We start from the raw sequence: 13,746 nt of genomic DNA, 5'->3' as shown, positions 1-13,746 counted from the left end.
GATTGCCTGCGGGGAGCGAGGGTTCGGCGAGCTCTCCTCCCTCTGTCCCCGGACGCCCGCGCCGGGCCTGCGTGCGCGTGCGGTGTGGTGTGCGTGTGTGTGTCTCTCATGCAAACCCTCCCTCCCCAAACCGACCCCCCCAACAGTTTGCCATTCCATACAAATTTGGAAACAGGTTTTTAAAAAACAGCATGACGCACAATGGGGACGGGGCGGGGGAGGGCAGTGGCACTGGGGCCCCAAATCTCCGAGTCACTGATTGTAAGAACCTGGGGAGGGGAGGGGGCGGCGCCGGCCCCCACTTCACCAAAGTGCACAGATCCGCGCTTGGGCGGCGCGGCCCGCGGGCCGGGAGGGACATCCCGGGGCCGGGCCGGGCCGCTAGGCTCTGTCAGAACCTCCTTGCATAGATATTTGTGTCTTTTTATTATTGGTAGTAGTATTTTTTGCCTTTTATTGCTTCTAAAAGTTCTTACTGCGTTTTCTCTCCGATCCGGACTCTGCGTTCGGCCTCCGTCGCATCTTAGCTTTTTTTTTTTTTTTTTGTATGTTTGTTTGTTTGTTTAAAAAAAGGAAAAGGGAAAAACGGATTCTAGTTACAAATTGTCTTGGCCTCTCTCTTTCCTCTCAATCCACACTTCCTCCCGCCAAAATTAAAATCACAAAACGCAGAGACTAGGGGTTGGGGAGAGGGCGTTCCAGGTCCAGACTCAGGAGCCCCGACTTATGCCCTCTTCAAGAAAGAGGGGGCGCCCGGCTCCTTTCTGCCTCGGCAGCTCGGTGTCTGTTATAATAATAATAATGATGATAATGATAATAATAATAACAACAACAACGACAACAACAATAGAGGGAAAACAGTATCCCACAGCTCAGCTGCCCCCTTGCCAATGCCTTTGGGCCTGCAGGGGGGAAGGGGAAGGGGAGGAGGAAACCTAAGTGTAGGGATTGGGAAATGGGGGGGTGGTCTCCAGGGAGTGCCCTAAGAGGGGTCCCTGGAGAACCACCCCTGGAAAGAGGAGGAAACCCCTTGGGGAGAGAGAAGGCGAGTCCCCTGGGGGAAGCGAGGCCCCTGGGACGGGCCACCCACAGGTAAGAGGACTGCACTGCCCAGCAGAGGGTCAGTACCGGCGGCCCGCTCCCCGCGCCCGGCGCCAGGATAGGTGGGGGTCCCCTTGCGCTCGGGGGCCTGGGGGCAGGGATGCGGGTAAAGGCAAAAGAAAAAGAAGGGGGCAGGCGCGAGGTCTCAGTTATGGAAAAACGCATTGAGCTCCTCGTACATGGGGCCCCGGTCGTGGTGAAGGTGCATATCGTAAGACAAGAGATTCTCCGAGTGGACGCCCCCCGCGCACAGCCGACGAGCCGAAGACCAGCCCGTGGCCAGTGGGCCGCGAGCCGGGCAGCGCCGAGTAGTGCATAGAATAATGGTAGCTCTTCTCGTGGTCGGGCGACGAGTCCTGCTTGAGTGAGAAGTTGCCATTGAGACAGAGCGGGGGGCTAAGCGGGCCCTCGTACTCGGAGCTGTTGTAGTCCGGGCTCGCGCCTCCGCCGCCCGCCGCCGCATACAGAGTCTCGTAGGCGGCGCAGTAGCCGTGGGTCCGCAGGGCGTGCGCCGCACCGCCGCCCAGGCCGCCCGCCGCCTGGCACTGTGCGCCCGCCAGGCGCGAGCACGGGTACGGGTAGGGGTGCATGGCAAACGGGCCACCCGAGCCGTGGAAGCGGCCCGTGCCGTCGGCGCCCTGCTCCGTGAGGAAGTTGCGCGAGTTGAGCTGCAGACAGCCGGCCACCAGGTTGGTGGTGGGCTGCGACAGACCCTTGCACAGCGTCTGCACGTAGGACACCAGGTCGGGCCGCTTGCCGGAGCGCAGGATCTCCGAGAGCGCCCAGATGTAGTTCTTGGCTAGGCGCAGCGTCTCGATCTTGGACAGCTTCTGCGTCTTGGAGTAGCAGGGCACCACCTTTCGCAGGTTGTCCAGCGCCGCGTTCAGGTCGTGCATGCGGTTGCGCTCCCGCGCGTTCGCCTTCTGCCGCCGCAGCTTGGAGCGCTCCAGGCGCGCCTTGGTCATCTTGCGCTTCTTGGGCCCGCGCTTCTTGGGCCGCTCGCCCTCTGCCTCGTCCAGCCCTTCCTCCTCCTCCTCTTCCTCCTCCTCCTCGCCCCCCAGCTCGCCTTCCTCCTTGACCTCGGCCAGCGCGGCCTCCGGCACCTCGTCTGCACGGAGAGGGACAGGCTTGGCAGCCCGGGCGGGCCCCGGAGCCCCGGGCCCCGGCGGAGGCGGCGGCGGCGGGGGCGCGTCGCCCTTGTCGCTCCTCGGCTCGTCGTCGTCGCCGTCGCCCCAGCTGGCGAACTTGGGCACGTCCGAGAGGAGACCGGGCTCGCTGAACAGGCGGGTCAGCATGGTGCCTGAGGGCGCCCCGAGGGCGGGAAGGGGAGACAGATAGCACTGAGTGAGGGGCGCGCTAGGGTCACACCGCCCCCCCAAGCTGCCTCCACCCCCGAGTCGGGTGTGGGTTCCTGCCCAGGGGGCCCTGGATGCCCACCTCCTCCGCCTGCCCCGCCCAGAGCCGGCCCAGCCCTGCCCCGGCGGCCCGCCCGGGATCTCGGCCCAGGCCCTCTCCCCAGCGCTGGGCCCCGGCTCCGCCCCTTGCCTGAATGAGGGGCCGCTGCCGGCGCTCGGGGCTTCTCGGGGTCAGGGCAGGGACCGAGTCGGGGCTTTAGGAAACCGACATCCTCGCCGGGGGAGGCGGCGCGCTCGCCCTGAACGCCGGTTCTCTCCTGGCGGTGGAGGAAGGCTGGGCGGCCGCGGGTGGGGACAGCTGCCCCGCTCGGCGGCTCTGGCGGCCCGGGCCCCCCGGCCCCGCTCCCCCACCCCTCCCGCGGCTCTCACCCCCACGCTCCCTAATCCAATTTGCAACTTGGCCGCGCGCCGCCCTCGGCTCGGCCCCCACCCCCGCAGCCCCAATTCCAGAGGCGGGAGGATCGTCTCTTCTAGCGGTGGCGTCCCCAGCTCCCGGAGCCGGCTCCTGGCGGCGAGGACTGAGGAACCCGGGCGTGGGGAGGAGACGGAGAGAAGCGAGCCCCGTCCGTCTCCCCTGCGGTCAGGGACCCCCTTCCCCCCTTCAAACTGCCTCCCTCCTTCACGACTCTTCAGATCTCGTTGTATTTTGGCGTTGATGGGGGGGGGGATCAAATTTGTTTGCTTTTTTTTTTTTTTTCTTTTCCTTTTTTTTTTTTTTTTCTTGGTGGTGAGGAAAGGTCGCAGGTTCCTCTGGGACAACCATGGGGGGTCCCCACCTCAGCCTCTTCACTGCCCCCCCCCCACGATCTTGCTTTTCTCCCCAAACCCATCGCAGGCAGAGACGCCTCCCTCCGAAGCCCCCTGAGCTGCAGCCCCTAGGGGAGAGGGAACCCAGGGCACCTCTGCTGCCCACCCTATGAGGGGGCATCATCCCAGGAAGGGGGGATTTGGGGACCCTCTTGTCGGCCGAAGCAGCCGCCCTCCCCCCACCCCCCCACCCGGAGGGTCAGATCCAGCTTCCTTTCGGACAACTTACCTCGGAGAGGAGTCAAGGGGAGAGGGGAGGGGAGGGGGGGGGAGGGGGGCAAGAGAGAGAGGGGGGAGAAGAGGAATCTTCTCGCTTATTTCATTGTTCCCCCATCTTCAGGGAGCGGGGGCAGCGCTTCCTCAAGGCGGCGGGCGCCGGCGTCTTCAGAGCGCCATGCGGACCGCGGAGCGAGTGTGGCATCTCTACCAGGCGGGGTACCAGCCTCTCTGCCAGGCCATATGGGCTTGGCACGTCACGGGCAGCAGCTATCACATGAGAGACGGTGATTGGCATGCGTCTGCATTGGGGGAGAGCCGGCTCCCCCGGGACCCGCCGCCATCTGTCACTCTCTACTCCAAAAAAAAAAAAAAAAAAAAAAAAAAAAAAAAAAAAAAAAAAATTAAATAAATAAAGGAAATAAATAAATATCTCTGCCGCCCTCCCCTCCCCGCCCAACGCAGGGAAAGCAGGGATTGAGAGGGAGGTGGGAGGAGTTGCCCCCCTCGGATGTACAGCCCCCCACATGGGAACAATGGGGTAGCAAGGCTGGAAATTGGGGGTGTGTGGTGGCCCCCTATTCTGTGCTCCCTCCAGGGTCCTGCTCTGTCCATTTCCTCCCTTGCAGGCCCCCAAAGGTGGGTCAGGGACCAAATCCTCAGGTCTGGAGAAGGGACCTCTATGCTTGCCCCCACTCCCCAGGAGGATCCCCTCAGCTACAAAGGGACAGCTGAGGCCCCCTCCCAGGGTGGGCGTGGGGGCGTCCCTGGCCCAACCCCATAGGTAGATGTTGGCACCATGCCATCCCTCATCCCTGTCTGCCCCTCCCCCACCCACCCTCACGCACACACAACATATGTGGCTGAACGAAATTCAAACCAAGGGAAAGACAGAGAAAAGGAAAGACTTGCCTGGATGTCTGTGCCTCTGCTCGGGCGCGTGTGTGTCTGTGGGGACATGTGTGTGTGTCTGTAGAGTCAGCCTATGGGAGAGGTTTCCTTGGGTGTTTGGGGGCATATGCATGTTGAGATGGGGGTGGAGAAGAGCTTCTGGAATAAGCCTGTGCACCCACCATTGGGAGTGAGGGAGAGGGTCTCAGTCCAGATTCCTAACCCAGAAATCTCTGGATCAACCCCCCCCCCCCACCTCCTCCCCCTGCTAGACAAGCAACCATCCCACCAGTGGCTTTCTCTCCTGGCCTTCCGACTTACTGACGGGAGGAGGAGGGGGCTGGGCTGGAAATTGCCTGAAGTTCCTGGAGAAGACTCAGCATTCTCCTCCCCCTACAAAAAATACTGAAAATACTGAAGCCAACTCCAGCAGTCTTGAGAGGGACAAAGGGGAGCTGGGTCAGACAGGTGTCTTGATAAAGAAGGTAGGAAATTGCTGTTTTCTCTTACAGCTCACCTTTCAACCCTCTCACTGGGCCAGACACAGATGCAAATGGCACAAGTTGAGGGAGGTAGCTTTAGACACACACACACACACACACACACACACACACACACACACACACACCCCTGTTCCTCACCCTATGGTGTAGAAAGTGGAGAGACATCCTGACTCAGATACATGTGTGTGAGCAGGTAATCACAACCAGGTAAGAAAGACCCTTGTCCACACCCTGATTCAGCGTTTGTGTGTTTCAGACCCGCATGGCCTGTCCCCCCCCCCCCCCCCCGTCCTCCAGCTTACACAGACGACTTCAGCTGTATCTTCAGCACACACACTTCGATGTCAACCACGTGCCAAGCGTTGTGGTGGCACAATGATGAGCAAGGCAGGGGCTTTGCCCTCCGTCTGCGCAGGTACCGTTCTCCACCTCAGGGAGCCTCCAAAGTGGACCTTGGGCTGGTAAGACACTGATTTGATCCTTGGTGGAATGAATTAGATTTCCGATAGAGGCACAGGAAATGGCTAAAGAGGCCTTGGAGAAGGGGGGCTGGTGCCATCTGAGGTTCTCAGGGATAGCTGGCCAGGAACTGAAAGCAGTCTCAGAATGAATAGCCCCAACTCGTTTTTTTCCTGAGGCCCATAGAGGGGGACTGTCTTGTCCAGGAACATACCAATGGAAAGCAGAACCTGACCTAGAACCTAGGGGCTCGACTCCCAGCCAAGTGCTCCTTCCACAACCTGGCAATCTGCCTCAGTGTTCTCCAAAGGAGAGAAGCCGATGCTAAGTTCTCCACCACTCATGCACGGGTCTTAGGTCTGGGAAGGTAGAATCCTCCTATGGCAGGTAGGTCTAGGGCACTCTGGGCATGGCCAAAGAAAGAGAGGCCAAGGGATGGGCCTCAGGCGAGGTCAGGAATGCCAGCCAGTCCCTCTCCAAATTTGAGCACAGCGTCAAAAGCTTTACTGTCCCTTTCCTGAGGGTGGGGTCTTCAATCCTGACATGGGGCCCTTCTCCTCATGCCAGCCATATGATATTTTGGTTACATTCACATGCTTTGGGCTCTGATTTCTGGCCAACCCCACTTACTAGCGTCAAAGATTGCCAGCTACCTTGAGCAGGCTGCATACTCTCTCTCAGTCTTGATTTCCCCATCTGTAAAATGGGGATAATTATACTACACCTCATAGAGCTGCTGTTGGTACTAAATGAGATAATACCTATAATGAGGTGGCACGGGGCCAGTGATATAGTGAGCATTCAATAAATGCCATCTCTCATTTTTCTTAAAGCCCTTTGTAAATTGTAACATGCTCTACCATATTAATTTCTTGCACATACCCACACACACATTCAGAATGCTTTGTCCATAAAGGAATGGAGTTTTTGTTGAATTAATGGGTGAATGAACGCATGAGTAAGTGAATGAATACTTCCTTGGGGGAGAGAGACACCCTCTGCCTTCTCTTCTGGACACTGAGGGATGGGTTAAGCCACCAGGGGTCTCATGGACCCCCACCAGCTTTGCTTTCTGCTCGGGGCAGGAAGCAATACCTTGCTCTGGATGAGGAAGCCCTTGGGAAGTCCTTCCATCTTTCTCAGGCTCCTGTCAAGAATGACCTCAGCAATCTGGGTCTGAGAAGGCCCTCTCAACACCCCCACAGGAGGAGGCCTGGGGGTCGGGTTAGGCATACTGGCGGGTATGGGCAACTTCATCCCTCTAAGTCTGCTTCCTGCCCCTGTCTTTTCTTCCTTCAGAAAAATGGAACAAGTTTTTCTCACTCGACACGTTTCAACTTTTTTTTTAGAAGATACAATAAAAAACAGGGGAAAATTGGAACAGAGGGAGGTGTGGGATGGGCCAGCCTCAGACACAGGCTTGGAAGAGGTACAGCACACACGTGTCCACATCCACACGAACAAGCATGAACATACAGGAACATACATGCTCCTCTCTGTTCACCCAGAGATGCGGAGATGCAGTGACGGAGAGACAGAAAGAGCCAGAAATGGAAGGAAGGAGACGGAAGGAGAAGGACACCCAGAGATGCCATCTGTTCCTCCCCCTGGCATTGGGGGAAGGGAGTTGGTGAGGGGCCTAGTCCCCTCTGGGTCTCTGAGAGGGAAAGGGGAATGGTGGGTACCTCAGCCAGGCCTGTGAGACTCCCTTTCTGCTGCCCACCCCCATGGAGGGAGCTGGGAGCTGAGGGTCTGAGGTTCCCATGGAGACATAGCCCCATCCCAAGGGAGGCCACAGTCTGGGCACCTAAAATGGCTGCCTCAGAGGGGTGGCGGCCATTTTGTGCAGGCTTAGGTCCTGATGGGGGGCAGGGGGGAGGCAGGCAGAGAAAGAGAGAGAGGGAGGGGACAGGTCATTCCTGAGCAGTCTAGGGGAATCTTGCTCAGGGGACAGGATGAATGTGCTATAAAACTGCTCTCCTTGCACCCCCTGCTCCACCAAGGCAAAGACAGACACACAAATCTGTGAAGACTCCACTCCATTCTGACACCCAGAAGGACACCGAGCCAGCTGCCACCACCACTCCCATGCCCCAAATAAGACTGGTGGGGGCAAGTGTGCTGGAGAAGGAGACTTGATGTCCCACCAAAGTGCCAAGCCGTGGGGAGCAGGTGGGTTAGAACCCAGGTGTCCCTTCTCTGGCCATGTCCTAGGGCCTCCCCCCACCCTGAGGTGGGCAGGCGGGTGAAGAATGACGGTGGGAGCACGGTGAGGAGGGGGCAGCCCATTCTCACCCCCACCTCCGATTTGAGGGGAAGGGCAGGAATTTGGAGATCCTCTGAGGGCCCGTGCCGCTGGCAGGAGCTGTGCTGTGGGGGGAGGAGGAAGGGGAGGGGGCAGGCTGGCACTGCCCAGACGGCGCCTGTTCCATCCGCTCAGGATGCTTGAAGCTTCCTCCTGAAGCAGAAGAGCACCTGCCACCCCCTTCCCCAGCTCCCTGCCCCACCTCAAGTCCAAAAGGGCTTTGGGGGAGGGGGACCTGCCGCTTCTTCCCCTCTCTGGGGTGGGCACCTGCCCCGCTGCCCCCTCCCCCGCCCGCCGCAGTGTTCTGGGGAGCGGCGGGCACGCCAGATGGCGTGGCTGAGAATGCGGCGACGTTGCCGGGAGGTGAGGGCTGGCACGGGTGATATGCGGCTGCGTGCCTTGTGGTGCCACGGGGGAGGGGGAGAGGGAAGACCGGTGAGGTGTAGCCCCCCTCCTACCTGCTGACCTCCTGTCCTGACCTCTAGCTCCCTACCAGGATTCTCCTTTGCCCATGATCTGGGCTCCCATTCTGGGCCTAGGCCCCACCCAGAGCGGGGTGGGCACACACGCTTGGGGCCAGGCAGGATGCTGAGAGTCCTGGGGCAGAACCCTGCCTCACCCTGCCCCCTCCCCACCCTGCCCCCAACCTGGGACAAAGGGCCATGGGGGGGGACTTTCTCACCCTCCGAAAAGCCAGCCCCCTCAGGATTGTTCCCTTGCTTCAAGAGTACAGTGGCCTTTGCCCCATAACTTCTGGCTTCTGAGCCATGTTTTTCTATGAGCTGCTTGCTTGATGGGTGCTGGTCTCTGAGTCTCCCTTTTATCAGACTTACCCTCATTCCTCACAAGGATGGTTCCTGGGTGGACACCTCCTCCTGGGAGCCTTCCTGGAAACTCCCCTGGGGCAGGTCAGCTTCAATACTTACCACCCTCTGTTAGGAGGATCCATTTACTCATCTGTCCCCCTGATTTGATGTGGTAGCTACTTGTTTTATATTTCAACAGTCTAGTGCTTCGCGCAGGCCGTACTGAGCTGGTGCTCAATAAATGCTTGTTGAGTCAGTGCCTGGCTGAGAGTTGGAGGGTACTGGAGCCTTTCTCCAGAGAATCTCTTAGGGGATTAGCAGTAAGCCCCAGGGTCCCTGGTGAAGCTCAGAATTCCCAGGCCCCTCCTCCGGCCTTTTGCACAAATTTCAGTCTGAGGAGCTGGACTTGAGATAGGGGGTCACAGATTCCCCTCAAAGTGACCCTCAGAGAGAGGTCATGGGGGTGAGGCTGAGCCTGGGAACAGTTGCCTCCCATTCACTGGGCACCAGGTCCTGGTTCTGAGGTCGCAGAGGCCCCACAGCCCAGCTCTAGAGCCCCTGCTCCAGCCTCACACCAAACACGTCTCACCAGTCTCAGGGTCCTTCCCCTTTCTACCCCGCTCTGACCCTGCACAGGGTAAAGGCAACTCCCCAGAGGGGAGGATGGAGGGCTTGCGGCAGGGAGCTGAGGTCCAGGGACAAGGCTGAGTCCCATTCCCACTGCCTTTTCCTCTTTGCTGATGCTACTCCCCAAAGCCACCCCCCAATATCTCAGACCCCTTCTGTCTTATGGCCCTGTCCAGGCTCTCCTTCTCCGTGAAGCCCCTACTGCCCACGGGGTCTTGGTCCTCAGGCTTCCCGCACAGGACCAAGGCTGCCCATCCTGCCCATCCTATCTGGAAACATGGTCTGGAGGCATTTCATTAGCTTCCCATAACCCCTAGGAGCAGGCCACACTCCTTAGGGACACCCCTGCCCGGGCTGCTGCCCAGTTCTCACCGACACTTGTCCCTGCCTTGAACCCTGCCCCTCAGTGGCTGGAAGCTGCTTCTGTTTTCACAAACCTCGTGCCTGTGAGCCTTTGTCCCTGTCGTTTCTTCAGTCTGGCGCACCCTCTCCCCTTTCCTCGCCTTTTCAGCCTAAGCATCATTTCCTTCCGGAAGTCTCTCTGGGTTAGATGCCCCTACCTGGTCTCCTCTAATGCTTCTGCACACTTCTACCGAGAGGCAGAGGTATTGCCCTGTGCCCTGTGGGGGTCTCTCATCAGACAGTGTGTTCCTCGAAGGCAGGAAGTGGCCCAGAGCCTGGCATGCAGAATAGTCTCAATAAGTGGTTGTGGCCGCAAAGGCCTGTCTGCCACTGTGGGAGCATGTGCTAGGTGTTGCCCAGAAGCTGAAGGCTGCGGGGGGCGGACACCCACCCACAGGAAGGCCCTCCTTGAAGCCCTCCCTCCTTTGCCTTCAGCCTCCCCACCAACCCTGGAACTGACATGGCACGTCAGCCTTCCTCTCTGTAAAATGGGCATGATAATTACAATAAAACCAGCCTGCCAGGACTGTCGTGTCAAACAGGCTAACAGGTGTGAAAATGCTGCCTCAACCCCCGGCCCTGTCCAAATATGGCTGATTCTGCCTCAAGCCCCGCATCGGCTTTAGTTTCTTTTTTTTTTTTTTAAAGATTTTATTTATTTATTTGACAGAGATAGAGACAGGATAGAGACATCCAGCGAGAGAGGGAACACAAGCAGGGGGAGTGGGAGAGGAAGAAGCAGGCTCATAGTGGAAGAGCCTGATGTGGGGCTCGATCCCAGATCGCCGGGATCACGCCCTGAGCCGAAAGCAGACGCTTAACCGCTGTGCCACCCAGGCGCCCCTCAGCTTTAGTTTCTAAAATCTTTGTTCATGGAGCTCTGGTCCTCGGTGTTCCAAGTGAGCGGTCAGGACGTCCTGCCCCTGCTATTCCAAGGGTCCACACAGGAAGGCAGTCAGATGAAGAGGGACCTCGAGGGGGCCAAAAGAGCACCGGTCTTAGCAGGGTCTTGATCTCGGTCAGATTCCACAACCCTCTGCTTCCTCATCTGTAAAATGGGACTAATGCCACCTGCCCACTTGCTTACCTCCCTCGGAACTAATGGGAGGACGTAAAAGCTGGTTATGAAGCGCACTGCCGGTGGTTAGGCCCTGATGGATGGGGGATGGTAGTCCCCATGGGGTAGGGAAGGGCATGGCTAAGAGCAGAGGACAGCATGTGTGTCCTGGGCTCTCTTTCCCCCAAGGGGGGCTCTGTGGTGAACTTCCTTGCAACCTGGGCATTTCCTGATTCCCTCCCTTGGCAATCAGAGCCAGACATCTGCGCTGGGGACTTTTGGGGACCTGATACTGGACAGCTCTCTGATGCTTCTCTCGAGCCCAGCATGGGTGGCTGGGGCACCAGAGGCTGGCCGTGGGCACAGGTGATCACACCTGCAGCGGTGCGGGTGCTCACAGGAGGACAGCCCCAAGGGGCCATGGTGGGGCGTGGAGTGTACATTGAGGAAATGGCCAGGAGGTTTCTATTTAACCAGATACCTCCTGGCTCAGCCCCTGGGAGACTGGAGCCCGGCAGAGTGTGAAGGAGACTTTGCCATCGCTTTCCTACCTCACTACCCTGTGGGGTGGGCTCAGGGAGGGAAGGGAGGAGTCTAGGGGTAGGACCCTCATGGACCAAGGCCCCATTGAGCAGATAAGGAAACCACAGCACAGACAGGAAGAGTAACTTGCCTCATGTCACACAATAAATGAGTGACTGAGCTGGAGCTAGAAACTAGGACCCCAATTCCTGCTTTGGGAATGTCCCCAATCCCCTGTCCCTGGGGCCTCCAAGCCCTCTATAATAATGTAATATGTAAACCAGAATAATGTAATAACCACAATGCCGAGTGTTATCTGTACCAGACGCTGGGCTTCCCGGGCATTATCTAACTTCATTCTCGCCCGGACCTCAGAGGCAGGATTACTATTAACCCCACTTAAAGACAAGAACGCGGAAGCACAGAGAAGTTGGGGTCGAGACTGCTGTGCCAACGTCACCCAGCTAGTATGTGGCAGATGTGGGATTTGAACCGAGCTCTGACTCTCAGTCTGTGCTCTCTTGCACTATTACAGAGGGTCCTGCTTTCTCTGAAAGTCCCGCTCTGGCTACACGGTGGGACCAGCAGCCCCTGGGATAGAGAGGGAAAAGGAGGGTGCCCAGGGAAGGACTGGTGCCCAGGGTTTGCCCTCCATCCAGGCCCCCAGTCACAGGAGCCAGGGTCGTGGTGGGTGTCTCCACAGTTCTACTCCTGGGTGGGTGCAGGCTCCTTCCATACACAGGGAGAGGCTGCCACATTAAACATGCTTCCCTCTTCCCTCAGCTCCTTCAGAAGCTGCCCTCCTGGACCTTGCAGGTTCAGTGAGGGGCTTCTTCCACCAGGAAGCCCTCCCTGATGTCCTGGCACTCCCTCTCCTGGCCCTTGGCACCACGTTGCGCACGTGGGGATGGACGGACCAGCTGGATCAACTTTATTCCTGATCACTAGCCGCCTGTCCCACCATTCTGTTCCTGTCTGTAAAATGGGAATACGGAGCCCCACCTCACAGAATCTTTGTGAGATAAGGCAAAGCGGCATCCTATGAGGAAGCGCCTGGCACCCACAGGGACCCTGCCACTCGCTCCTTCTCTTCCTTGTCCTTCTCCTCCTGGCTTTCTCCCCGTCCTCTCCTCACCGCCCCCGCCCGGCCCCTGGCACCGGGCCCGGCGCGCCCCGGCCGCCCAATCCCCGCTAGCAGCCTGACTTCCTGCCCGCCAGGCTCCCTCGGCACGTGCCCCGCGCCCCCCCCTCCGCCCCCCGCTCCCGGGGAAGCGCCACCTCCTGAGAGGCCCCGCGCGCGCCCTCTCGTCCGCGGCCGGGCTGCGGCCGCCGGTGACCTCCCGGAAGGGGGTCCAGCGGGCGGCTCGCAGGTGGCGGCGGCGGGGGCGGAGGCGGGCCGGCGGCGGCTGGAAGAGGACACTGCCCCTTTAAGGTGCCACCGCCGCGTGGCAGGGAAACAGCTTGTGCCAGCCCCATTCCGCCCGGCTCCGCTCGCAACAAGAAACACAATGCATAACAATCAGGCGCGCGCTTGGAGCCGTGCCACGCGGCGGGGGCGGGGCGGGGCTGCGGGCGGGGCGGGGGCGCCCGGGTCGCGACCCCCGACCGGCGTCCTGCGGCCGCGGGCGGGCCCAGGTCTGGCGCTCCCCTGCGCCGCGGCTCTGCGCCCCAGCGAGGCGCCCCTGCGCCCCGGCGCCCCCCGCCTGGCCTCCGCTCGCTTCCCCCTCCCTCCCCGCCTTCGCGCTCCCTACAAAGTTCATTCCCACTAACTCTTTTCCAGGCCACTTCCCCCTCACATCTGACAATCCGGGGCCCCTCATTCTCCCAGTAATCACTCCACTGCACTAATTGCACATGCAAATATGCAAATGCGTATTAATTAATTACTATACTAATTAGTTCTGTGGTATTTGCGAGTAATAAATCATTGGATGGGAGCGAGGAAGCTGGAGACCTGGCCCATTTTCATTCTGCATAAAATTTTAATGGTCTCTCTGGCTGATCCGGGACGGCAGCGCGCGGAGAGGCTCTTAAAGGGCCAGTGGCGGCGGGAGGGGGCAGGGGCGGGGAACGCGGGGCTACCCGGGCGGGGCTGGTGCCCAGGGCGGTCTCGGAGACGCAGCCCCCGCCCTACAGAGGCGGTCTCCAGCAATGAGTTGGCTTTTCCCCTCCCCTCCGGGGCTAAGTGTCCTCCCGGGTGGCTTCTAAGGAGAGAAACCGGGCGGGAAGGAGTAGGCTGAGCTCGTTTTCTTTAAGAGAGGAAAGAGGGCAAGGAGCTGTGAGGCCAATGCCAAGCCCTCTGGGGCCCCAGGGAGACAGAAATGAAGACTCCATCCTCAAGATGGCTGAGTAAACTGAGGCACTGGAAAAGCCAAGGTTAGCCCTCACTGCTTCCCTGTCCCCAGGGAAAGGGAGCTACTAGGATGGCCTGGGTGCCCCAGTCTTTCCACATCTCTGGTGGGGGCCACACAGGAAAGGGGGCCACCCAGGAAAGCCTCCAGCTTTCCCTTTCCACATGATCAAACTGCTGCCCCGCCCCCGTGGGCACCAGCTGGCACCCTGGCAGAGCAGTCCTGAGCTTGAGTGGGCCCCCGGGACCCTGCTTTATTTCCAGGAGGTAGTCAGGACCTGGGCA

The 13,746-nt window shown here is 59.4% G+C and overlaps 1 protein-coding gene across 1 annotated transcript; it reads right to left on the bottom strand.

The window, feature by feature from the left end:
* Positions 1 to 1,250: 1,250 nt before the first annotated feature.
* On the bottom strand, positions 1,251 to 2,396 carry NEUROD2 (neuronal differentiation 2). The gene has a single exon (XM_026512283.3). It carries the CDS (start codon positions 2,394 to 2,396, stop codon positions 1,251 to 1,253), a length of 1,146 nt encoding a protein of 381 aa, XP_026368068.2.
* Positions 2,397 to 13,746: the final 11,350 nt, after the last annotated feature.

This window comes from Ursus arctos, unplaced genomic scaffold, assembly GCF_023065955.2.
Source record: "Ursus arctos isolate Adak ecotype North America unplaced genomic scaffold, UrsArc2.0 scaffold_24, whole genome shotgun sequence".
Lineage (NCBI taxonomy): Eukaryota > Metazoa > Chordata > Mammalia > Carnivora > Ursidae > Ursus > Ursus arctos.
Note: the sequence above shows the minus strand (reverse complement) of the source record. Positions and strands in the feature narration are given on the sequence as shown.